This window comes from Heliangelus exortis, chromosome 8 (assembly GCF_036169615.1).
Source record: "Heliangelus exortis chromosome 8, bHelExo1.hap1, whole genome shotgun sequence".
NCBI classification, from domain to species: Eukaryota; Metazoa; Chordata; class Aves; order Apodiformes; family Trochilidae; genus Heliangelus; species Heliangelus exortis.
The window spans coordinates 8,782,905-8,808,181 of NC_092429.1; the positions used below are offsets into that span (position 1 = coordinate 8,782,905).

Here is a 25,277-nt window from a genome sequence, read left to right on the forward strand (position 1 = left end):
CCGGCTGCCGGGCGCGTTCCCGCGGGGCGGCGCCGCGCCTTACGCGCGCTCCCCGCCCGCCTTCCCACAGGCAGGAGCGGGAGGCGCGGCCCCGAGGCGCGGCCCCGCCCAGGGACGCCGGCGGCCGCCATGGAGGTGAGGGCGGCGGGGAGGGGGCTGCGGGGCTGCCTGAGGGGAGCGGGACGCATCTCACCGCCCTTTCCACCTCCGTCCGCCCCGGGGGGAGCGGTGTGCGAGTGCCAGAGCTGCTGCGCTCCCCCGGGGGCCAGCGCGGGTTTCCCTTGCGGGGTTTGTCCGGGCTCCTCCGGGGTTTGTGGAGGAATAAACGCTGGACACCCGGGTTGGGGCTCGCGTGTCTGGGGTGGTGGCGAAGGGGCAGCTGGAAGGCAGTAAAATGTCTCCTTCAGCAGCTCCGGGTCTTGGGGAGGACGTGGGAGTTTAGTGCTTGGAGTGGGTTATTCTCCGAAGGCCTGGGATGCTGAATTTTATACATAATGGGCTTTTAAATCATGAGCGGTGAGTCCATAAACTACGGTGGCAGCTTCCAGCGAGGAGCAGAGCTGGACAGGAGTGCGGGCAAAGGTGAACGGACCCGGTCCTAGGTTTTATCCCAGCCTTGTAGTTGCTCTTGTGTTTTTTCGTCTGTCATAAAAGAGTGAGACCCGAGAACCCCCCGGGAACACTGAAAATCTGTCAAGGTTTAACATATGTCTGATAGCCCGGCTGGGGTGACCTTCTGGGCCGGTTCGGAGGGAAAGCCCCAGGCAGCGGTACAGCCCCTGCCGGCACCTCGCCCTTGGCTTCGGCAGCACCTGCGACAGCCCAAACCGAGTCCATTCCCCTGATACCACTGGCACTTGTTTGTGAAGCCTCAGGTTTGCTTAGAAATGAACCACTCTTAAGTTTTAGTTTGGGTTTGGTTTTTTTGTTTTTTTTGTTTTGTTTTTTTTTTGTTTCTTTGGGTTTTATCCCCAGTTTGTGAGCTTGCTGGTTCTAAAATCTGATATATAGGTTGATGGCCCACAGTTAGCTTGGCATATGTTCTGGTAACTTTGAAGAACCCCAGTTCACCTCTTTCGTTGTTTGTTTTTTTTTTTTTTTAAACCGCTCCTTTTCATGCTTTCCAGGTGCTGGATGAGAACAAGGCAAAATGCAGAGCTGAACTCCTTCTACTTCAGTTCTAAAGGTAATTGGTATTAATGTTGGCAGCCTTCCAGTTAAAGTGGATGGGGGTGCCTTGGACACTTGATAGTTTCTTGTGATTGAGTATTGGCCATCATGACATTATTTTGTGGTCCGAATGCTATATCAGTACTCCTTAATGCTTTCAAAAAAAGTTATTTACTGCTATGAGGAATTTCCTGTCACCTTCCAGTACCCTTCTGGTAACAAATGTTAAAACACTGGCACAAATCTTATCTGACATAAAGTATATAATAATGGAGTTTAATGATAGTACTTTCAGAGTTGAAAGTACAGAGGGGAAAAAGAAGAAAAATCAGTCTGACTTTGAAAACCCATTTAGTTAGATGAACCTCCCCAACCAAGACTGCTAATATGGGAATATGCTGTGTAGCATTTTTCCGTGAAAAATGTCATTATCTGTTCATTTGTTGGGTGTGGAGTAAAAGCAGGAAATGCCTACCTTGAATGAAATATATGAAATTAAGAGTTATCCTCTAAGAAGTTTTCCTTTTCAGTTTAGACTTGGAAACAGTGGAGCTGAGTGGGGTTAGGGGAGCTAAATGGTGGTACAGAGGCAATCTTCTGATAGTTGTTGATGGAATCAGATGTAGAAGAGAGCAAGCACCATACAGTTTAGTAAGGGGCCTTCAGAACTTACAGGCCCTGTGTATCTCCTTGTTTTAAAGTGCTCTTGGGATTATAGGAGCTTTGAGTAGTTGAGTCAAAGTACTATTGCAAGGACTTTTCTCATTTAGAATATGTGTGATGTGGAGTTTAAAATAATTTTGCAACTAAATTCTTAGTGCACTGTGATGGGAACTCCTAAATATGAATTGTCTGCCAGCACTCAGTAGCATTAAATATCCAGTTTGGAGTGGTTTTTATATCCAATGTTTTAAATATCCAGTTTGGCTGCAGTGTTCTAAGTGGAAGGAGGAAAGATGGTGTTAAGTGCAATAACCTGTGTGTATGCCTTGTTGTTCCTGACAAGGCTTACAATTCACATTTATTTGTTAGCCCTGTGAAATATTATAGTCTGTTATGTCCTCTCATCCTTGTGACTGCCTTAGGGTCATGTTGTCCTAGAACAAAAAAATTAAAAAGATTACTGGGCATTTTTAAGCCACCTGCAAGTCTCATTTGTTATCCTTACTTGTTAACTTGTAGGAGGGTCAGTACACTTGCCTTGTTTGCCTTTGTGCCTTTCCAGTGGAGATGATAACAGTTATTTTGCTGTTACTCTGAGTGATAACTTATGCTTTTAAAGAAATGCCTCTGTGCTTGTTGTAAACATGGGCAGACCTCAGCAGCAGGTCTCCTGCCAACATCATGTGTTCTAAAATACGCTATTTTCTCTCAACACGAGAGGAAGGAGTGCTCTGTACTCTCCTCTCCATTGAGTTTTTCCCAGCTTTCCCAGTAGTAATCCCAGTGAAGTGATGAATAGTGGTGAAAGGAATCTATTTGAAATAACTTTGTGCTGCCCTGCAAAGTGAGATCCACCCATTGCTAAAGGGTAGGACTCAGAATCTCAGAAACCCTGTGCTTAGTGTGCAAGGGAGGTGGCTCCTGAGAGAATGAAAAGTTAAAACTAAAACTTGTGTACACAGAAGATGAGGGGACTCTGGTCATCTAAAAGTGTGGTAGAAGGAAACTGGAGAGAAGGACACAGGTGAAGAAAAAGGTTGCTGCAACTTTTTCTACAGAGTGAAGGATTTTAGAAGGGTGTTGTCAGCTGTTACACTGTGTAGGTATTACAGCAATGCCTGTGATAAGGCAAAATTAAGAATTTTTCTCAGACTTGCTGTTTCATGAAGTCAGATTATTAGGGCTTGCTGTGGACTTTTTGGGTGTTCATTTTAAAATATTAATGCTTCTGTATCTTCCTGGGAAGATGGAATGTTTTTAAGTTCCTCTTCCTGGGTAATTCAGATTGCTGAATTAAACAATAGTAAAAGTTTTCTTGTAGGTGGGATGAGAAGGTAACTATGACAGCTAAGAGTGAGTTATGGTAAACTACTAAAGTTGAATGACTTCTTACAATTGGAAATTAATATTCTTTATACAACACAGGAGTATTAAAATAATCTGCCTCTAGGTTTGACATAGAATTGGGCACCTCTCATCTTCAGATTTTGTTTCTCTTAGTCTGTAATTACAAGCACAATTAATCACTATGTAGTCCCTTTATGAAGATAGCTTTGATTATTCTGAGCTTCCTGCAAATAGCAGATTTTGGCAGAATCAGCACCTCCTGAGTGAGTCCTTTTTCATTATGAGCCACATCCAGAGGAGTCCCTCAGGAAATCTGAAGTGTTGCTGGAGAAGGAAGGGTCCAAGAATGATGTGAGCAGCTGAGTTGGGGAGAATATGAGACTGAAGCCTCTTCCACTTTATTACTTTGTGCAAAACTCTGGATGTCCAGAACTTTAAAGTGGTTTAACTTCTTGTTTTGAGCACACAGTCTTACACTTGAAGTCTGAGAGTCACAGTTATGTCATGCTTGTGGAATTGTGGAATCAAAGGACTTAACTCATGCCTCACTATTGAATCTGTCAGTAGCTGTTTAAACAAGTAAACAGTAGCTTTGAAAGCAAGTTTTAAGTCCACGGAGAATTTGGATACTGTTCAGAAGTGGTCCACCTCTTGTTGCTCAGTCTGTCAAAATATTTTTAAATCTCAATGAGAGAAGCCTCATCAGAGATCCCAGTGAGCTTTTGTTTAGTCAGAACAAAAAGCCTTTGTTTTTGCAGTATCTGTGGGACAGTAATATTTTTGTAATTGCAGCTGCTTAGGTAGGACCTCTGGGATCTGTAAACATCCTGTGCCAGCATCTCAGCTTTGAGTTTGTTTCCTCTATTGACTTCTGGGTTGTGGCTATCTTGTGATTCCACAGAAGGCTTTTTTTAAGGCCTCTGATTCTTCTTTCTTCAGTTGGTGTTACCTGTTCTCAGGAGGAGATTTTTCAGCTGTGGAAAATGCTTTTTCATGCTCCTGGTCTGTTGGAGCCTGTTGGGGTGCCTTCAAGATAGGCTTTAATTTGGTGGTCTAATGGCTGTCTGTCTTGGAAGATTGTTGATCTGGGTTAGGAGTATGATGATTTCTTGACCCTTAAGAGTAATTCTGTATTTTATATCTCAACATGTTAGGCTTCTCCAATCGTGTGACAACAAGAACTAATGAACACCATAAATCCCCCCATTGTTTTAGCAGGACTGTAATGAGGAGGTCTCCAGTTGGTGATGGGAGCCCTGGAAATAATGCTGTGTTTTGCATTCTGTACTTAAGGGCTATAAAGTCTTGAATGCAGCCCTGTGCTCTTGCTGTGTGCTTGCATGAAGCCCAGCACAACAGGTTCTTGCTTGAATGTAAGTAACAACATTTCTGAGTATAAATGTGATTGTGTTCCTTTTCAGCTGCAGAACATCCAGGCTCAAGCAAGATCCAGTTTTGAAGCAGGTGGTTCTGGACTCTCTGCTTAAACTGCTTTCTTCCATTGAATTCAAACGAGCAAAGAAGGTATCTTCTTAATAGAAAAAGGCATCTGCACTGTGTTCTCCAAGTGTTTCCTGTACATGTGTGTGCTTGTTTTCTAAATAAACCCTTCCTTCCTTTGGGGAGCAGGTTAAAATGAGAGGGGAGTTCTGTCTGAGTAATGGATTTTGGCATGTTTGTATATGAAGGATTAGAAAGCAAGATAAAAGGTGATTTAAGATCTGGATGAAGTGAAATTTGTGATAATTGTTCTTTTTCTTCATCACTGGGAATTGTTTGCAAGTGGGTTCTACAATACGTGCTTCTGTTCATCCTTTAGAAGATGGCTGTAGTGGCCACAATAGCAAAAGGGAGAGGCTGTGACCAGACCTTCCCACACAGGCCCTGGGTAAATGACTGTGTTAATTGTTGCCCCAGCACTGAATGATGATAATGAAATACAGGACTTTAACAAGACTGCAACTAAGGCAGAAACTTGCTCTCTTTTTGCTTGTGGTTTGCGTTTTGCTGGATTGTATTATCTGTGAGCAATAACCCTAACCTGACTGGAAGAGAAGGGCAGTTCAGAATTTGAATTAATTCTTATTTCTTCAGCTTTTGTCAGACAGTAGTCTCTCAGAACAGTGTGGCTTTTGTGGTTGTGAGGGATGTAAGAAGAACTCTTTACCAAAGGTTTGGCTCTGCACACCACCAGCTGGTGTTCTACACCCACCTCCCTGCACTCCACCAGAACAGATCACAAAGTGGTGGGCAGGTTGGTTCAGTGAAAGCAGGGGTTCAGCACTTCAGGCCACACTATAAAATGACCTTAAAATGACAATAGTTTTTGACAGCTGTTAATGACAACAGTTAAACATTCATCTTGGACCTACGTGTCCATGGGCCATTTCCCTCTAAAGTCATCCAGTGACAGCTTTCTGTCTGGCAAGAAAAGCTTCATCAGAGTCCACAGAGTCCTCTTTTCCCCAGCATTAGTCCTGCAGTGTGCAGAACAGCTCAGTGTTGCTTGGATGGTTGAGGCACACTGTCTGTCAGGGTCATCAGAAGATCCTTGGTACATGGTAACAGAAACACAATAATTTTTCTGGAAGCTTGAAAAACCTCTACAGCATTTGGCTGTGCTGAAGGCATTTTCTTGTCATACCAGCTGTTAATTAAGTTCATTGTAACTAAGTAAATGATGAGAATGAAGCTGTGATGCCTTTAAAGGAAAAACTGTATTGACAGAAGTGAACTGCACAAGGGTTTGAAACAACAGACCAGAAGGGTAAGACTCAAATATGGCAAACATTTCATGCCTCTCTGATTGCAAATTTGGTTGAAAACTGTAGGTTAAAAACATCAGCTTTTTAGTAATTTGATTTTTGTGTGCATGACTAGTGACCTTCCTGGAAGGTTTCAAGGAAGCTCTTCTTTGTAATTTAGGAATTGAGTCAGACTCAAAGGAGTTAAAAAAATGTAGTGAGTTATTAAACACCAGGCTGCAAATACAGCCAACTGGTTGAGTGCAGGAGAAGGTTGTGAAGAAATGTGTCACTTGTGCTAAGAGGCATCTGCTGTCTTTCTGTGTACTTTTTAGTCTCTCTTACAAGCTTTGAAACGCTGTGGTGTCTGAAATGGAATAGAACCTGTCTAGATGTGAACTTGTTGACTTGCAGGTCAAGTCATTAAAGTGACTTGTTTGACACCTCCTGGAACTGAGATACCTCCTTCAAGCAGACCAGTTCTATCTCTGAGCAGCTTTGTATGGGTCATTTTGATCCCACCTCTGATCCCTGAATAACTTCTAATGCAGGCTGAGCTGAAATCAGGGAGAGATGAAACTTGCTGTCAAAGGCTGAGCCTGCTGGTTAGGTTAAACTTCAAAACTGCATGGGTGCCAGTTTGAGATAAAAAGAAGCTGTTCCTTTGGAAATTGGTAAAGTGTTATGGTTTTTATATTTCTTATTATATTTAGGAACTTGAATATGTGATCCATCACGATGATTTCTTAACATAGTCTGCTTAAGACTTGAAAATGAGAACTTAATATTGTCTTGAGGCTTAGAGTGATGCACTTTTAAGTGCTTGAATAATTGTTAAAGAGCTTTCAAAATAGCACTGAAATTATCAAGCAATAAGCGAGTCCTAAGTGACACTCATAATAGTTATGACTGAGAGATATTGACAAGAAAAATACAGCACAGCAAAGAAAAAAGTGTTTCATGTATTGGCAGACTGTGTAATGTTTTCAGCCTTTGAGCTTCTGCTGTGTTTTAAGAGAAATTTAGAAACGGTGAAAGGCAGAAAAAAAATCTGTTTACAAAGGCTCTGTTAAAGGAGAATTGCCAGAAATCATCTTGTTGCTGTTGTTCTTAGGGCTGCTGCCTCTTTCATTTCCAGTGTCCTCATAATGACACTATTTCTAGGAATTAGGCTTTTTCTTTATCTGTAGAACAAGATCTTTAGTTGTGAATTTACTTACAAATCCTCCTACTGTAAAATGTTTTTTTATTGCTTTGGAATTGCTTTAAAGACTGTGAGTGGTGATTTTTAACTGGTAGGACCAACTTCAGACTGGTGTTAAGAGAGATGCTCAGATGAGTACAGTGTGGAATCATTTCCCCTGGTTGGAGCTGGGTTAGGTGTATGACAGTGTTTTCATTTAGGCCTTGCAGAAGAATCTGCAGGTGTTTTTTCTTTTACTGCCATATTATCTTATATCAGTAAATCATTATCTCTGACTAAGCCCTTGTATTATCTACAGCTAGTGATGCAGGGGAAAAAAACAACCTAAATGCCATAAACACTGCTTGTTTTGGAGCATATGATATCCACTGATCTGTAGTTTAGAAAGGCATATCATGGTTCTGTGAGAAATATTTTATTTCTGACCTTTTGGAAGCATAACCTGTCCTAGATTGCTCTTTTGGCCTGTTAACTTCTGTGGTTGTTTCATTTCACTAGTTGAAACTTCCCCACACCTTCATTCTCTTTGGGAACCTTCTTGTCTTAAGCTGATTTGAAAACATCTTGAAAACAGTAAAATTCCCTTGTGAGGACTGAATTCTGTGTTGGATCAGGGCATGCCTTAGGTTGGGGTAGCTGATGGTTTTGGCAAGGTTATTCCCATGCTTTGCTTTACTGTGTTGTGAGAGGAGGATTCAGTAGAGTTATTTTATATAGTTATTTTCTGATTTTATGCTTGTCTATCAAACCTCCCCAGAGCTGTTAATTAGCACCCAAACTGTCATTTTAGGTTTGCTCTTGGAGGAGAGATGGCAGCCTGTGATGAAGACAAGCAAAGAAGCTTTTGGATAGCTTAAGAATGTAGATGCACAAGAGGATGTTAATTTTCTCCTGAAGTAATTGATTGTGTGTTAAAGGCACCTCTATGTTCTGCCACACAGAGATGGTCAGCAGTCAGCCTCTCCCCATAGCAGACAGTGGGAAAAGGAAAAAGAAAAAGAGAACCAGAGCCACAGACCATGTCCCTGGGAAGTTTGAAGGTTGGTGGCAACTTCTAAGCTTTTAATTCTTGTGGTCTTGTTTTCCCTCTGAGTTTTGTTAGCTGAACTTTGCTTTTTGGTAAACATTGTAAGTTTACATTTCTGTTTTTCTTTACCCTTCAGGTTATGGTCTTCAGTCTCTTTTTCTTCTCTTGGTGGTGAAATAGAATGAGTCCTGTTCATAGTCTTTTTTTTTGTTTTGTTGTTTTTTGGGGTTTTTTTTTTTTTTTTTTTTTTTTTTTTTTGTTTTTTTGTAGGAACAGTACTGATGTCAAAATGTTTTCTTTGAATAGATGTGAACACAAATACTCTGAATCACTGAGATGTAAATTACAGTTCAGTGTGACAAAGCTGACCAGTATAAAACTTCTTAGTGGGCAAGTAGATACATTGCAAATCAAGATAATAGCAGTCTCCTGGGTTGAAACCTTAAGTCTTCTAGGTTTAAACATTCACATTTCAATTATACTTAAAAAAGGTACTTGCAGAGAGAGTTTGTATGACAGGCATTTTCTAATCAAGGAGTAAAATGTTTTCAACCTGAAAAAGTTGATTCTGAGTTTTACATGAAGATAGGGAAGGTGGATGAAGTCCTAGCAATTGCTGAGATAGAAAAGGTTTCTTGTTTGAACAGACTTGTAATTTTGATGCTGGAATGAAGTCTACTTTAATTTTTCCTGGAACTTGAAGGGAGAGAAGTGAAAAATGAGGTATAATTAAGGCTGGCACATCTATAATACTGCATAAATCTGTTTTCTGGCTTCATTACCAAGGGAATTTTTTTCAGTTGCTGTCATATGAGGGATGCTCATCAGATAAATAGCTTGTCTTGATGGTATTCACTGAAATGCTTTGGCTGATCTGTCCTTTCTGATGGATTTCTTTGACAGACTTGTACAAGCTGACTGCTGAGCTTCTTGGTGAGGGAGCCTACGCCAAAGTTCAGGGTGCTGTCAGCCTCCAAACTGGGAAAGAATATGCAGTAAAAGTAAGTGTAGGAAAATAGAGGTATCACTTCTCTATGTAACATATCTTTTCTCTCTCCTGGTGTCTCAGTGGAAACCTGCAATAGAGTGGGTAATAGCAAAAGATATTAGAAAATTTTTGGTGCTTGAAATGATCCTGCTTGATAACCACTGAGCTATCTGTCGGGATTGTGCTTCTGGAGTGGACTGGTATTTCAGCTGCAGGTAGAATTCACAGACAGTAAATGAAGGTGATGGCTGGGTCTCAGGGCAGGCTTTGCCCTCATGTCCTGATTGGTTGTAGTCCTATTGCTTTTTATCTCCTCTTATGGAGGAAGAGGCCAAGTCATCATCTAGCATGGCCTACAGAATAATGAAAGCTTTTGAGAATGCTGCTCAGAGTTCAGTGAGCATAAGTTACTGCCATTAGTTCATGTAGAGCTGCCTCTTATTTTCTTTGATAGAGGTGAATCTTCTGTCATGCCATTTTATGAAGTGTTAAGGCCCACTTAGAGATTTGTGGTTACCCTGAGTTCCCCATTTATTTACAAACCCAAATAATAGTACTAGGAAAGCTTTATTCTTGATTCTTTTGTGAAAACCAGACCAGAAATTTTGAGCCCCATTACAAATCTAGTCCAATAGATGCTGTTATTTTGTGTGTGCTTTGTTGAATTGTTGAAGCTGAAAATCTGGAATAAACAACCAGATAAATGAAGAACTGGACACAGTCAGATATCAAGCCCCATGTAGAGGACTCTGGCTGTAAAAATGAGAGACCAATGCTAGACACAGGTTGTGGTCATATTTGCAGTAATAGCATGAGCTTTCACTTCATGTGGCAATTGCTCAGTCTGAGCCCTTGTACTTTTTCTGCCTGAGGAATATATAAAGGGAAGTGGCTTATGATGGCAGTACAGAAGGGCTCTGAGATTGAATGTGTGTGTTCTTTAATATGTTAAGTCCTGTTATTGGGTCTCCATGAAGTATGTGCTATGCACCAAACTCAGTTTGTGGTGAATTTAGGATTTTTTTTACTAAAATGCCTGTAATGACAAATCTCTTCTTTTTGACTTGTTCAGTGTCTGATGTCACTCAAATCTGTTTTCATTAGATCTGGAAAGGACATTCATCCCTTTCTGCACATTGCAGAGTTAAAATGATGCAAGAAGCAGCTTGTGGTAACTGGATTTAGTTCCCTCCTTCTCTTCCTGTCCTCACTTCTCTTCTGAATGCCTTTCAGAGCTCTGCTGACACTGTAAATAAATGACAGACAAGAAACTAAATGAAGAAAGATGGAGTGGTTTTCTCTGCTGGGTGTGCCTGAGATTCAAGCTTTAGATGTTATCTTATTCCAGAGCCACATACAAAGTTCCTGTAGTAATTTTTCAAATATGATCTCTAACTCTTTCCACAGATCATTGAAAAAAATGCTGGGCATAGTAGGAGTCGAGTTTTTCGTGAAATAGAAACACTGTACCAGTGTCAAGGTAACAAGTAAGTATAATGTCTTGTGTTTATTTATTTTTTTTTTAAGTACTTGAATAATTTTTTAAAAAAATTTAAGCCTTTTCTATGTAACTAGGATAGATTTGTAGTAGTTTCCTTAAAGCCAGTTGAATTTTAGACTTAAGTTATTCAAAATAAGACTTTTCCCTTCACATACCTGTGAAATTTAGGGAATTATTTAGAAATTAATAGTCACTTGACTCAATCAGCAACCAGGTCAGCATAACCTGAATGTGCTTACACGATGAAGGCTTTTGTTCACCTTGAGGAACTCACATTTTGACTTTCACCCCTGTGGTTTCACCATTAGGAAAAAAGCTGACCTGATACCTACCAGCTGGTACTGAATGGAGCAGCCTTGCCACTCCTTTCCTTAATGTGTGGTTTGTCATCCCCTTTGTGTCAGCCTTTCTGCTTTTGCACTGGAACTTTTAAGTCATCCAGAAGCTAATTTAGTTTTCATTTGGATGTGTGCTGACTTCATCTGGCCACAGAATGAAGGGAATTGGAAGCTGCTACTCCTGTCTGAAAAGGAGCAGAAACCTCCCAGCCAGTGGCAGCACGCTTGATGAGAAGTTTAAGCCATTTCTGAACCTGCTCCTTTTGATGTATTTGTTAATCTAGAATGTATGCAACAGCTGTGCCTGCTGTACAGCTCATATCAAGCCCTTTGTTACAAATTTTTAGTACAACACTTAATTTAAACCCAAACTTGCTTACCAAACTCATGGGCTTAAGTTGTGTTACAGAGAAAGAGATTGCACCTTTGTTCTCTGTGTGGTTAAGAGCATGTGGTCATCCAGTACATAACTGCTGAGAAACTTGTGACTATATGCACAGAATATGGATTTTGTGTGCTCTATATAGAAAAAACTGAGTTAGGAATTTGACATTCTGAAGGTTTGATGGTGTCTTGCACTGCAAAAACTGTACACTAGCTAAGGAGAAGTTAGTCTAAAAATGGTACCAATGCACTGGATGTAATTTGCTGGCAGATGCCTGTTTCCTCTGAGGCCTGTGTGTTCTGCTTTGTGATTTCAAGAGAAAGAATGCCAATTTAATTGTTTGTGTTCTTGCCTTGAGCATAAATGCAATGTCCTAAATTATTAAATACAATATATTACCAGTTATCTTCCTGTCAACTGAGCAGTAGAAAAACGCTTTTACAATCCTGTCTGATTTTGGTGTTTGGCTTCCTTCCCCTGTTTAAATTACAGTGTGAGTTGGAATTATTGTGGTTTTAATGCCACAGGCAACCAAACCAGCTTGTTTAATTAGCACTTTTATTTTTGGTTACCTCTGGCACTTCCTCATTTTCCTTGCTGAAACTCCATTGTTGTCGTCTTTTAATACTTTGTGCTTGTTTCTTCTTTTACCCCTTTTTTTTTTAAAGGAACATTTTGGAGCTAATAGAATTTTTTGAAGATGACACAAGATACTACCTCGTCTTTGAGAAGCTGCGAGGAGGTACCATGCAGTAACTTTTCCTTAAGTAAAAGCTTTTGTTTACCTTCCCTTAAAATTACTTCATCATTTCATTGTTATTTCCCTTAACACTCTTCTTTTTAAGGCACAGACTTCTCTGACAAATGAGCTATAATAGGGCTTGGTTGGGATGAATCTGCATTTGTCTGTTTTTCCATCTCCACATTCTTCACCTGCAGAGAGGATAATAATGTTGCACCTTTTTTCCTCTCTTAGCTGCTGTTTTTACAGTGATCAGCTAAGGGCTAAGGCTAGTTTTCTTTTTGAAAAAAATCAGCATTTGAAGTGTTAACTGTGTGGGTTTGAAGAAAGAGATAATGGGTAAGAGCTGAGCTTCTGATGCACTACAGATTCTGCTAAAAGCAGCAAATAGCAAGAATGAAAACATTATTCTTCAATGCAAGCTTTATGTTAGTAACTCCAGTCTCAGGGAAGGATGTTACCTATGATGTTGGGGTATAACTTGGGCTTTCTGATTGCAGCTTTGCCTTCCTGTAGCTATGGTAACTACAGGAGCTCTGCTCCCAATTTACCTGTGTTCAGTTCATCACCGTATGCAGAAGCTGTTTGAGATCTTTGCCTGACAGCATTTTGCAACTGAAAGCATTAAAATCCAGCTTATTATACTGAGCTTGTATGATTTAAGAGTCCTTTCTTCAGCTTTTTTTTTTTTACCTCTGAAATGCATATTAGGAGGTGCTGTATTGTGCCTCCTCTCTTGATACTGAAGAGGTGGTAACTGTGGCAGGAGTGCCCTGCTATTCTTCCTGCTTGTGGGATTCCTTTACGTGGGCTGCAGATAATGTTTTCATTGATACTGATATAATTCTTATCTCAGAAAGTTTGGAACATCAGCTTTATTCAGAAGGGTAGTCTGAAATAAACCTGCTGAGTAAAATGAGCACTTCAGGTGGCTTAATGTTGCTTCCTGCAAAGTCTGGAGTCTTTTTTCACAGCGATGGAAACATTCAAGAGCTGTTTCACCTCCTAAAACTGTAAAAAATAACTATACCTGAAAGAACCTTTGAAGTCTGTGCCCTCAAGAAATTTGTACCAAGCTAGGAAGTAATGTTTGTATTTGAAAGCTGATAACCTGGTCCAAAGTGGCCATCTCTCAACTCATCTGACACAGCATATCTCTCTGCAAATATCCTGGCAATAGCATTAATGTGTAAGAGTAGGAATTGCCCCAGTAAAGAATGGGAGGTTTGCTTGCACATCTAGAACTGAAGAATAAAAATGAAATTGTCTGAAATATAAAATTTTTACTGTGCTGAGGACTAATAGCAAATAGCAGTTGCCTCTTGAATTTCTCTGATTGCTTTTATAAGTATACCTCTCTGAGTAAGAAAATATAAGATAGTAGTAGAGGCTGTTTAGTGGACTTGGACATCTATTGACTGCATTTAATTGGGGTTTTTAAGACATTTTAAATCTTTTGAGAAGATTGATGAAATTCATCTAAAGAAGATAAAGCATCAAACCTGCCTTTATCCTTTGTTGAAGGGATACCAGTGGGGTTCTGCCTGCAAGCTACCAATCTTTCAATATGTTCATATTTGAGAAGTCTTTTGTCAGATTTTGTATCCCTGTGCAAAGTTTGCCCTGACAGGCTATGAGCTTTGCTTTTATGTCAGTGGGAATCTTAACTTGTATTTAGAGGTAGAATGTCTTTTTATTTTTATGGTATTGAGACAAAAACCACGTATACTTGACTTTCCATGTAGGGTTTCAGTTGTCACATCACACAAGATGAGGTGAGTTCAGGCATGGCCACCTGTGCCAGGTTGGGCAGGGTTTTGCTGCAGTGGTCTGTCCATCCTTAGCTGATGTTTTACTGGTGCTACAGACAAGTCTCTACTGCTCACAGGGTGTGGAAAACAGACTGCTCATGCTGAGGCAGTAAAAAGTGATTGCCTCTCATGCTGTGCTTAAGCTAGAGGGCTGCAGTGTTTGAAAATGATGTTTTAGCATGCTTAAGTATTGAAGTTGCTCAGTTGTACCTTTTTCTTCTTGGTCATTCCATTGTTCTGTCCACCAAGTTGGCAGCTATGAAAGGCTGGTCTAAAACAAGATAAATGAGGTTATAGATTCATCATACTTGGTAGTAGGTCATGGTTATTTTCTGAGGCTATTTGTTAGAAAACCCCGGGATTGTGACAGTTCAGTTTCTGCCATGTAAACATTCTGGGACAGAATTTTAGCTACAAATAACTTAGCAAAATTATTTGTGGCCATATTCACATTGAGATCAGTTCTCTGTTTGTGGCAGACTGGTATTGCTGGGTTATTCTGGTGCTGACAAAGCTTTCTCTTGGCCCACGCAGCAGGCCCAGGTTTTCCCCTTCACTTGTTACTGTTTCAGGTTCCATCCTGGCCCACATACAGGAACGAAAGCACTTCAATGAACGAGAAGCCAGCAAAGTGGTGAGAGATATTGCTTCTGCTCTGGATTTTCTTCATACAAAAGGTAAGAGAAGGCTGTCTCCATCTTTACTAGTTAATATTATACTCTTAGATTATGGAGCACGTTTCATCTGTACATAGTCAGCCCTTGCTAGCATTTCTATTTACAGCAGTGCCCGATGACTTATGCTGTTTGCCTCTATAGTATTATTTTTCATAAAGTGGTAGCTTAAGTAATCAAGTGTGCTGATACTGCCTTTTAAAGAACAAAAGTTAAATCAGCATCCAGGGACAATTAACATTGTGTGGATCTGTTTGCCTGTTCTTGTCACCTAAGAGACCATGTAAGGGTTGCCTCAAAGGGAGCTAATATTCTTTTTAATTTCCTCATCTTTCAGTTCTAGAGAGGTGCTTTTCTGTATTTACTCAGAATTTCTGCTGGTTACAAGGCCTCTTTTTTAGCAGTAGCTTTTGGTCTTCACACTTAGACCCCCCCACTGCTGGGTTGAGAGACTTACAGGTGAACCATCATCTTTGTTTGAAGGTATCCTCATTAGGGATTTGCTCAGATTTAAAAGCATTTGTTTGTACAGTTTTTTTTTAAATTTAAAATGCTTTCCTGCTGCGTTCTCTTCTTGGAAGTACTTTTATTTCATTTTAAAAATATCTGCGTGCATTATAATCAAGCCAGAGTGTATGTTGGCCTTGAATGTGATGGATATCTTTAAAATATTTGCTCTGTCATGAGTATCTGATCTTGCATAGATTAAGCAGCTTCAGTTAATGTTACAGTGGCTACTACTGAATAGAATGACATGTAATTGTGGGCTGTGCTTATTGATTATTTATTTTGATAAGTTTTTTTCTCTGAATCTCTTTTGCCATGCTGATTGGCAGGTAGATCTCAGCAGATACACGTTTGTTGTCTATGTTGTGTAGTACTTGTTCCAGTTGAATGGATGTTTAATTGCAGGCTTCACTTGTAGGTCACAGGAATGCTTATATGCTGGGATTACAGTGTTGGTGCCTTGGCAAGTTGTGCCCATTAAAAAGTGCAGAGGGAATAAAGTGGTAAACCTGAGGAACATGGATCTTGTTGCGTGTTGTGACTGTTATGGACAGTTAATTTGAATATGGAAACATATTAATCTTTAGATTATGATTTTTGGTGATATTCATATCCTGTTTGTGTGATAACTCAAATTTAAACTGCAGAGAATGTACTCTTTGAATAGCTGTGTTTAAATGCTTTTGGGTTAGGGGGCAAAAAAGGAACAGGAAACTTGAAATGAAAATGTGGAAAAATACTTTTTGCTGTGTTAGAGCTACAGTAGGTTGCTTAACAGCTGAACAACACAGTCTAGGAACACTGTTCAAGGAAGTGTAACATTGACTTGGCTAATATTTTTCTGTAGATCTCTCTTAGCTTTTGGTTTTAATTTCCCTTCCCCCAAACAAGGGGATTCATTAAAATGGCTTCAGAGCAGCAACCCACTTTCTTTCTTGTTGCTTGCTGTAAATTGATAGAGTGGGGATGTGGCTTGCAGAATCAGCTGCAACACCATTTTATTGTTCTCTTTATGGTTCTTCTGTGTGACATTAAAATAATTAGTAAGTAGCATACAGAACACTAAAATAAACAGGAAATTAAAGCAGTTTGATTGCATAGCTTAATGGTGGGGTGCATAAGCTAGATGCTTTGAAATAAATTTGTATGAGGACAACTAATTCTTTTGCCAGGAGTAGTTTAAAACTCAGTTGGATGAAAGTACGGCCTTACACCCACTTGAGAATCGTGTGCTTTATTGCTAGTAATCCACTGGAGGAGTGTTTAAAGGCAGTTGTTTTCTTTTCTCAGGGCTGTGTGCAACTGCAAAACAAATGTCTGATTATATAACATTTTAAATTCAAACTATAATGCAAAAAAGAGCTGTTGGGCTTCACATTGCAAGCCAAGCATATGTTGTGAATTCTGTCAGCCTTCTGGTAAATATCAGCATGGGCCATCTTCATTTGTCATGTTTTCCTTCTTCCATGCATAAGCAATTTGGACTGAATCATTATGAAAGCTCTGGTTCCTTTAGAGTGCTATGCTATTAATGCTATTTTAAGTCCTGTCTTCTGGAGTGTGCTGAAGAAAAGACGTTAGAAACTCCCTTGCCTTAGAATTTGGTGGCATATTTTTTTCTCATACTCTGAAGTATGCTTCAAGTATGCTTGAAGTGTAATTTTTTTTAAGCAAAGCTGAAGTGCAGTTAAATTAAAGCCAGGCTGCTCATTTTGTTTGTTTTTTTTTGTTGTTTTTGGTTGGTTGGTTGGTTGGTTGTGGGGTTTTTTTGTGGTTTTTGGGTTTTGGGTTTTTTTTTCAGGGGGGTGGGGGGGTGGGTTGTGTTTGGGTTTTTTTGTTTGGTTTATGTTGTGTTCTGCTTTCCCATTAAGTTTCATCATATTAAACAGAGAAATTCCAGCAATTGGGTTTAGGCATTTGAAAAACTGCTTTGACAGCATAGAACCAGCTTTGCATGTAAATTTGACAGGTAGGAAACTTTGTGTTTCCCTCTTGGGTTTGCCTATTCTGAAGTTGAATGTATGCAGAAGCTCTTTGATTGCTTTCCTCTATCCTTTTCTACTGCATCTCCAACCAAACCTTTTCAGGTTTGTTTTACTTCAGGAATGAGTACATACCTTTCCATCAAAGAAATATTTTTGCCTGGGAACTCAGAGTTTGGGGTTTTTTGAAGAGATTTTCTCAGGTATAGCCTGTGCTGGTGGAGCAAACCCCAACTTGATCCCTCTGGAAGAAAGGACCTTAATGTAGAGGCATAGAAATCTTTTGACTAAACTGTGTGCACAAGTAAACTTTGCTCCAGGTTAACCCCCTTAATAAGGTGGTCTTAATTAACATACTTAATTTGGGCTAAGCCAAAAAGTTCCAATGTTAGCAGGTTATTTGCTTGACTGACTCTGGTGTACATGTAAGGATGATAAAGGCAGAGCAAGATGCAACAGTAACTTGTAACAAACACACTTTGAAATTTAGTCAAATTCTGTATTATTAAGGGGAGGTTATGGAGCAAATTCAGGCCAAGAATATTTCCCAAGACACCTTCTAATAGAGGGAGGTATTGAGAAAGAAAACAGGAGAGTATCTTCTTTAATGGGTGTTTGTACTCTTGTTTAGGTATTGCTCACAGGGACCTGAAGCCTGAAAACATCCTGTGTGAATCTCCAGAAAAGGTGCTACTCTGGTCCCTTAACCTTCTGAAGTGTATTTTTTTAAAACTTGGATTCCACAGACAGCCCTCACTTTCTGTGTTTCTCTTCTTGAAGACTTTTGAGCCTCTTAGTGATCTTCAACTAAATTTAATAGAACAGAAGTGCAAAAGAGACTAAATTCTTGTGTGAGCTGTAAAAATCTGGCTAGGAGACAAAAAACCCAACTGTTCTGACAGAGGGCATGGCAATTAAAACTTAGCACCTCATCTGTTCTGAGACGGTCCCCAGATGGACCAGCAGCATTTGCAGGCCAGCTGGTCATGTTGCCTGTACTTCCCAAATTGCCCCAATATGTACTGGCACTTGCCTAGCTAAACAAAAAATGAATGTAATTTCAGGTTCTGTGGAATTTCAGTTCAGATGCTGGGGATGTGAGAGCAACTGGGGCAGAGGAGGCAAATGCAAGGGGTGCAGTGTACCTGTAGGAGACTGTGTCTCCTGCTAGGGCATCTTGCTTTTTGTCCTGGGGTTTTCCATGTGCTGCTGTATTGATATATATTAGGTCCCACTCTTCTGACTGTTCTGTCCTTGTTTTTAGGTATCACCAGTAAAAATATGTGACTTTGACCTTGGGAGTGGGGTGAAGCTGAACAGTGCTTGTACTCCAATAACTACTCCGGAATTAACAACGCCGGTAAGAGACTGCTGTGGCTTCAGGCTTTTTCTCCTCTACCACAAAATAATCCCCAGAGGAGAACTTCCAAAGGGCTTACTGCAACTACACCCACTGGTGGGTAGTTCATTTCAAGTGGGTGTATGTGTGGTAAGTGCTGTGTTGGTTTCCCAGTTGTAGAGCACATGTGCAAAAGGACGGGAGCTCATCATGTTAATTCTCCTGTTGGGCAGGAAGTAACACACTGATCCTGTTTGTCTCTTACCCCATCAAGTGAGGACATGTTTTGTGGAGGCTTTTTGTGACTGAGTTGAAACCTTAGTTTTGTGTTCATTTTCCCCATATAGGTAGTCAAGACCTATGAGGTAAGGGAAATGCAAGTTCTGTAATCAGTGTGTGACTTTACAGTACACATCAGTTTGAAAAACTACAGTGCCATGCTTCTGGCATAACTCTGAAAGAAAAATCTGACAGTTTTGCAGGGGTATTTTATAGGAATCACCTTCATGATATGTACTTTTTCAAAAGCCTAATAACCAATGAAGGTAAGATTAAACAGTCTGAAATATGTACATTAATATTTTGACTCTGTATAAAGCATCATAATTTCATATGGAACTGCATATGAAGCTGCTAAGGAACCATAGGAACTCTTTTGCCTTCTATTAAGTCTCTGTAGTCTGTATACCTGCAGCATGTTAATTTTTACTGTGTAGTTAGCTCACAAAGTGTTCCATAGCTCTTGGCAATTCCATTTAACCTTAACAAAATGAGACCTGCAGTGAAAGCCAACAGTATACTTCAATACTCCTGATGCCTGATCCTGCTTTTAGACCAAGCCACCTACTGTAAAAAGAGAAGAAAATAATAATCTTGAGTGTTGTTTTGTTTTGATCCTTCAATTGAAAGCTTGCTTGAATTTATTTCCTAGTGTGGCTCTGCAGAATACATGGCACCTGAAGTGGTCGAAGTCTTCACGGAGGAGGCCACGTTCTATGATAAGCGGTGTGATCTCTGGAGTCTGGGGGTGATTCTGTACATCATGCTCAGTGGTTATCCCCCTTTTGTGGGCAACTGTGGCACTGACTGTGGCTGGGACAGAGGAGAAGTCTGCAGAATTTGCCAGGTGACTTCACATGTCCTGGGTGTATGTGGGAGAGTGTTGTTTTCTTTGTGAACTTAGGGTGTAAGACTTCCCATGATGCCAGCAGTGAAGGGGTGGGTCTGTAACCCAACCAGTAATCTAGGAGGATAAGTTGTCACTGAGAAGTGGGGGTGGTAATATAAAAGTTGTGTCATGATGCCTGTCTCTAAAGTAAGGTTTGGCAACTGCATCTTTCTTCTCCTGATGTGAGATCTCGGAGATTCTCTTTGCCTTGTCATAGACCCCACAGTCCTTCTGCATTCTGTAATTCTGTATCTGGTTTATGGTAGTCACCACAATTCCTTAGATAAAAGTTGAGCCTCAGAAGAGACTCCATGCAAGGCCTGGATTTAGTCTTTCTAAAAACAGAGTGCATTGACTACACTATTACAAGGAGGCAGGGGGAAGGTGTTTTCAGCAATGTATCTGATGTGCTGAATCACTCTGTGGAACTGCTTGTCACTCTTGGACTCCTTAAGGACACTGGATGGTTTTGGTTTCAGCTGTCACCCACCACATTAGGGGAGTAAAATTGAGTGAGAAGGATCCCACCTGAGAAGTCTTCTGGTTGCATTGTAGTTGTTATTTAAATCAAAGACATTTTCCTTTACTAGAACAAGCTTTTTGAGAGCATCCAGGAAGGCAAGTATGAATTTCCTGACAAGGACTGGTCACATATATCCTCTGAGGCCAAAGATCTCATCTCAAAGTTGCTGGTTCGTGATGCCAAAGAACGACTTAGTGCTGCTCAAGTGTTGCAACATTCTTGGGTTCAAGGAGTATGTATACCCCTTTATATATATTTTTATTCTTCCAAAGTGACATGCTGTTCTCTGAAGTTTTAATAGACTAACTGTGTGTTGTAGTGCTTTTATCTCGATTAATTAAATGATGCACAGTGGCTTCATTCCTTCTGGAGCTGTGTATGGTGACTATTGGAATAAATCTGTCAAGCTTTAAGTGTTTGGGGTTTTTTTAGTTATTGCTTTATGCATTTTAAATGGCTTTCTTGTGACTACCAACCACTACAATACACTAATTATTTTGTTATTCTTTAATACAGTAATGTAGAATGCTGGTAAAACCATGAAATTCTTTAGGCTGGAAAAGACTGAGGTTGAGTCCAACCATTACCCTAACACTGCCAAGTCCACCACTAAACTGTGTCCCAAAGCACCACATGTACATGTCTTTAAGATACCTCTAGGGATGGTGACTCAGCCACTTCCCTGGGTTGCCTATTTCAGTGCCTGACAACCCTTTCAGTGAAGAAATTTTTTCTAATACCAAACCTTATTTTCCTAATACCCTGGCACAACTTGAGGCCATTTGCTCTTGTTCTATCACTTGTTACTTGAGAGAAGACACCAACCCCCACCTGTCTACAACCTCCCTCTGGGTAGTCATAGAGTGATAATGACTCCCCTTGGCCTTCTTTTTTCCAGATTAAACAACACTAATTCATTAGCTGATCCTCATAAAACTTGTGCTCTAGACTCCTCACCAACTTCATTGTCCTTCTCTGGACATGCTCCAGAACTCCAGTGTCATTCTTGTAGAGAGGGACCCAGAACTGGACCCAGTACTTGAGGTGCAGCCTCAGCAATGCTGAGTACAGGGGGGCAGTCACTCCCCTGATCCTTCTGGTCACAGTTTTTGATACAAACAAGGATGCTGTTGGCCTCTTTGTCCACCTGGGCACACACTGGCTCATGTTCAGCTGCTGTGGATCAACACCCTCAAGTCCTTTTCCTCTGGGCAGCTTTCCAGCCACTTCCCCAAGCCTGTAGCATTGCCTGGGGTTCTTGTGGCCCAAATGCTGGACTTGGCACTGAGTCTTGTTGAACCTCATACAGATGGCCTTGGCCCATCAACCCATCCTGTCCAGGTCCCTCTGTAGAGCCTCCCTGCCCTCAAGCAGATCCCTGCCCGGTAGATAGGGTAGATCTGGTTTTAAAAGAGCAGCAATGTCCTCAATTGCTCTAGTTCCCTGTTCAGGAGAGAAGAGAGGCCCTCTGGAGAGCCTCCAAAGCTTTAGTCTTATACCTGCAGACTGGGGTGTCTTCTTGTGAGGGGAGATCATGAAACATGGTTTGTAAACCAACAGTGATTTTATAAGCTTGTAGGGAGTTAGCTTGTACACAACATCCATTGGTTCTAAAGATTTGGGAGAGTCTCCTGTTTATCACTCTCTCTTGGAAAAGCTTGGTTCTCAGCTGCAAATATGTAACTAACTTTTCTTAATTACTTCTTCAAGCAGGCTCCTGAAAGGGGATTACCTACCCCTCAAGTTCTTCAAAGGTAATTTTTTTTTTTTTTTTTTTTTTTTTGAGATGCCTGTAAACTTGGCCAAGAATCATTACTGAAACAATGGGGAGAGTAAGAGGTGACAAATCACAGGATTGAGAGTGGAACTTAATAAATGTGAAGTGCTGGTTTTGCTAAGAACATCAGAAATAATAAAGCTCTGATTTTTCTTTGTGATATAATCTTGCTTCTTTGTGGAAAAGGCACTGGAGAGGATTCCTGCAGTGCAGTGCTAATCTTAGACAGGAAATAATGATGGTTTTGGCAGTTTGTTGCCTAGGAAGGGAAAAAAGGCATAAAAGTTTGTGTTACCCAAAGAGGCTGCATTCTGATGGGTGAATAATCACCATATGCAGAGATTCAGATCTGACCTCCACTGTTATTGGCGTTGATCACGTTATCAATTTAAGTGTGAGCAGGGCAAGCCTCATCTGAGTGATTTGATAGCAGGTTCTATATGCCAGAGAGCCTGAGTCACACGTCTGTTGCTATTTCCATGTTTGCCACTGCCAATTCCTGGTGGTTCTTTCCATCAGAAATGCATTTATGTTGTGTGGTGACAGTGGGACTGCAGTTTTCTGAAGGTGACAGTATCGCCCATATGCCCACCCTTCCTTAACATGTAGAAATTTAAGATGCCATCTCAGGTGGCTTCCTGGGCTTACGTGGGGACTCCTTGACAGAATGAGAAGTACAGGTGTGTCTGAAAAAGATCCCAGAGTGGTTTTGTTGTGTGTTGTTGGGCCTTGCATTAGGGAGAGGGGCGTGTGTGAACCGGTCATTCAGTCTGGTGCGTCAGTGTTTTGACAGGGGAAACAAAGCTGCCTGGAAATAAATACTCTGGCGGTAGCCAGGTGAAGTGACTCCTGGGTGTTTTGTAACTGCTCTCTCCTTTCCCTTGAAAGGAACAGCAGCACGAAAGACCTGACACTTTTTGCTGCTGAGGCCATCGCCCTCAACCGCCAGCTGTCCCAGCACGAGAACGAGCTCAGCGCCGAGCAGGAGAGCGTTGCCCATGCTGTGTGCTCCATGAAACTTTCTCCTCCATCCAAGTCCCGCCTGGCCAAGCGCAGAGCAATGACACACGCCACCAAAACCAGTGACTTTCAGCCTGTTCCCCATAAAGCTTTTTAAAGTTCTTCCCTGCTACGGATTGGCGAGACCAGCCTGTTTTTCTTATTTTGATTTTCAGCACGGATAAAAGCTTCTCTGCTTCTGACACTTTGATTAGAAGCTTGCTCTTGTGATGTGACTTGTAACTTTAAGGGGACAGCTTTTTATGGGAATGTTTTTTGCCTGTCAGGTTTGGTGCATTAAGATAATTTAACCAGTCTTTTTAAAATGGAGAAGGTGGGTTTGCTGCTGTATTATCTGAGGTGATAAATCACTAAGCTTTCCTTACTTTCGTCTTAAAAGGGCATGTTTTAAATTGCAAACTTGAAAACATCAGAAAAAAAATATTTTCCAGCTTTACCCAGGAGAGCATCCTGTCTCTCCCTGCCTATGGCTGCTCTCCTTAATGGCACATCTTGCAAGGTGTTGCTGCTGGTGTCAGCAGCAGGGACTGTTTTCAGCCAACAGTGCCCTTCTTTCTGTAGACTCAGGAAACAAAGATAATGGCTGGGTGGATCTCTGTCTCCGTTACCTTCATGGGGCTTAAATTGTCTAAGGATTGTACTGTGGAGGTGCAAAGATCATTCTGGCTTGTAGAGGTGGAGAGGATAGTGATGTTGTTTTTTTTTAATCCTGTTGATAGTTCATGTGTCAGCATGTGGGATGAAAGCTGGGAGTGTGTTACTTCCTTACCCAATATTTTTGTTCTTAACTAAAATGTACTCCATCTCACCTTTTTGTGTGTTTGTTGGGGCTTTTTTTGTGCCCAGTGTGCTCCCTTCTCTAAGAGTTCCATTCTTAAGTCTCATAACTGCAGTATAACAAACTGCTTAGACAACAGCTTATATTATTATCTGGTTTTTATTCTATATTAATGCTATCTTCAGTTATACCTTCTTTTCTGTAAGGTCAGATTTTTCCAAGTCCTTTTGTGAGTGTTATCTGGAGTATTTAATGTGAAGGGAGAGACTTCAGTAAAGTTTGGTACGTGAATAATTTAGGGTTATCAAATGCAGAGGTGCTGCAGCTGTTGCATTCTGCCTCCTGCAGTGATCTCAGGCTACGTGTCTAGATTTTTGCTTCCAGTTTTCAGTAGTACAGCAAGTGTCAGGAGTAATCCAGAATGGTGCTGGCTGAAAAGGTGACAACTTTGTGTGACCAAGGTGAGGTGTCCATGAAGAGGGACACAGACGTTGAGCACTTTTTGAAATGTAAGCTGTGAAAATTGGGCCACCAAGATGCCCAGATGCACCTTAAACTTGCTAGCCATTTCTGAAAATCTTTGCCCAGGGCCTTGTGTGCAGGGTGGAGGAGGAGGCCCCTGAGTGCCATCACAAAACCCTCCCAAGCAGAATGAGAAGGAATAAAATAACAGAAATCAAGTAGCACTCAGAATTTCAAAGGTCAAAGCTGAATGTCTTTGCATGGCCAATTCAGAGTGGTTTTACATTACCTTTTACCAGTGTGCATATAGCTATTTTTATACAACATGCTGTATTTTGTGACTAATACTAAAAGTGTTATTTAAAAGTTTTTATACATTGTGCCAGTGGATGGGTTATGAAATGTATTTTGCTTTGTTTTTATTAAAGTGCTTTAAGCTATGGATTTAACAACATTTGGTGGCTGTGTGGATTTTTCGTCTTGATTTCTGGTGACCTGGAAAAATAGAGAATTAATTTCTTGCTTCTCTGTGTGACATTGGATTTAAGACAATTTAGGTGTTTGAGGGCTGAGCATACCTCTCTCTTCTATGGCTGTATTGCTTTATCAACCTGTGCAGTATCCTGTAATCTCAGTTTTTATGCTGAAATGAAGATACAACTGCATGGAAAGTGCTGAAAGGCATCCTGTGATCCTTTTGACCTTCATAAGAGATCAGATCATTGAGGGCCATTTTCTTCAGGAGCTTATCTGCACTGTCACATTTCACGTTCTTCCCCTTGATTTGTGGATGAAGCAAAAACCTTGAAGCTTGGCCAGGGGTGGTGGTACAATGCAAAATACTCCTCGTGGATGGAGGAGCCCTGAAGCCTTTCAGACTCCAGAAGTCTGAGCAGCAGCATTAGCATGAAAGTGGAAAATGGGAGAAGTGAGAACTGTGCTGCTTGCCCAGGGACTGGGGTTCAAACATTGGTGAGTGCCCCCGGCATACTTTGCTCTGCACCTGTTGCTATTCCTGTGTTCTTGGGTGAATAATTGATCTCAACAGTTCATCCTTTCCTCTTTCCCTTCCCCTCTTTCTAACACCACCTCCCCCCTTCTACCACCTCCACCCAAACCAGTACAGA

At 40.9% G+C, this 25,277-nt stretch overlaps 1 protein-coding gene across 4 annotated transcripts; it reads left to right on the forward strand.

The window, feature by feature from the left end:
* On the forward strand, positions 1 to 24,602 carry MKNK1 (MAPK interacting serine/threonine kinase 1). 4 transcript variants are annotated; one of them, XM_071750224.1, is made up of 14 exons: positions 1 to 135; positions 1,128 to 1,186; positions 4,602 to 4,704; positions 7,919 to 8,168; positions 9,059 to 9,156; positions 10,551 to 10,630; positions 12,036 to 12,109; positions 14,493 to 14,597; positions 17,715 to 17,770; positions 18,348 to 18,443; positions 19,354 to 19,548; positions 20,181 to 20,345; positions 21,824 to 21,867; positions 22,779 to 24,602. In XM_071750224.1, exons 4-14 carry the CDS (start codon positions 8,054 to 8,056, stop codon positions 23,005 to 23,007), a joined length of 1,257 nt encoding a protein of 418 aa, XP_071606325.1. In that variant the 5' UTR covers positions 1 to 135; positions 1,128 to 1,186; positions 4,602 to 4,704; positions 7,919 to 8,053; the 3' UTR covers positions 23,008 to 24,602. The 4 variants fall into 4 exon arrangements, with proteins under 4 accessions (XP_071606325.1, XP_071606326.1, XP_071606328.1 ...); XM_071750225.1 differs by having other exon boundaries at positions 8,070 to 8,168; XM_071750227.1 differs by having other exon boundaries at positions 8,070 to 8,168; positions 21,827 to 21,867.
* Positions 24,603 to 25,277: the final 675 nt, after the last annotated feature.

Excerpts from the sequence above, each read along its gene's own strand:
- MKNK1 (XM_071750224.1), top strand. The coding sequence starts at position 8,054 with ATGTTCTGCCACACAGAGATGGTCAGCAGTCAGCCTCTCCCCATAGCA. Across the intron at positions 9,157-10,550 it reads GGAAAGAATATGCAGTAAAA|ATCATTGAAAAAAATGCTGG; the intron begins GTAAGTGTAGGA and ends CTCTTTCCACAG. Across the intron at positions 18,444-19,353 it reads CTCCGGAATTAACAACGCCG|TGTGGCTCTGCAGAATACAT; the intron begins GTAAGAGACTGC and ends TTTATTTCCTAG.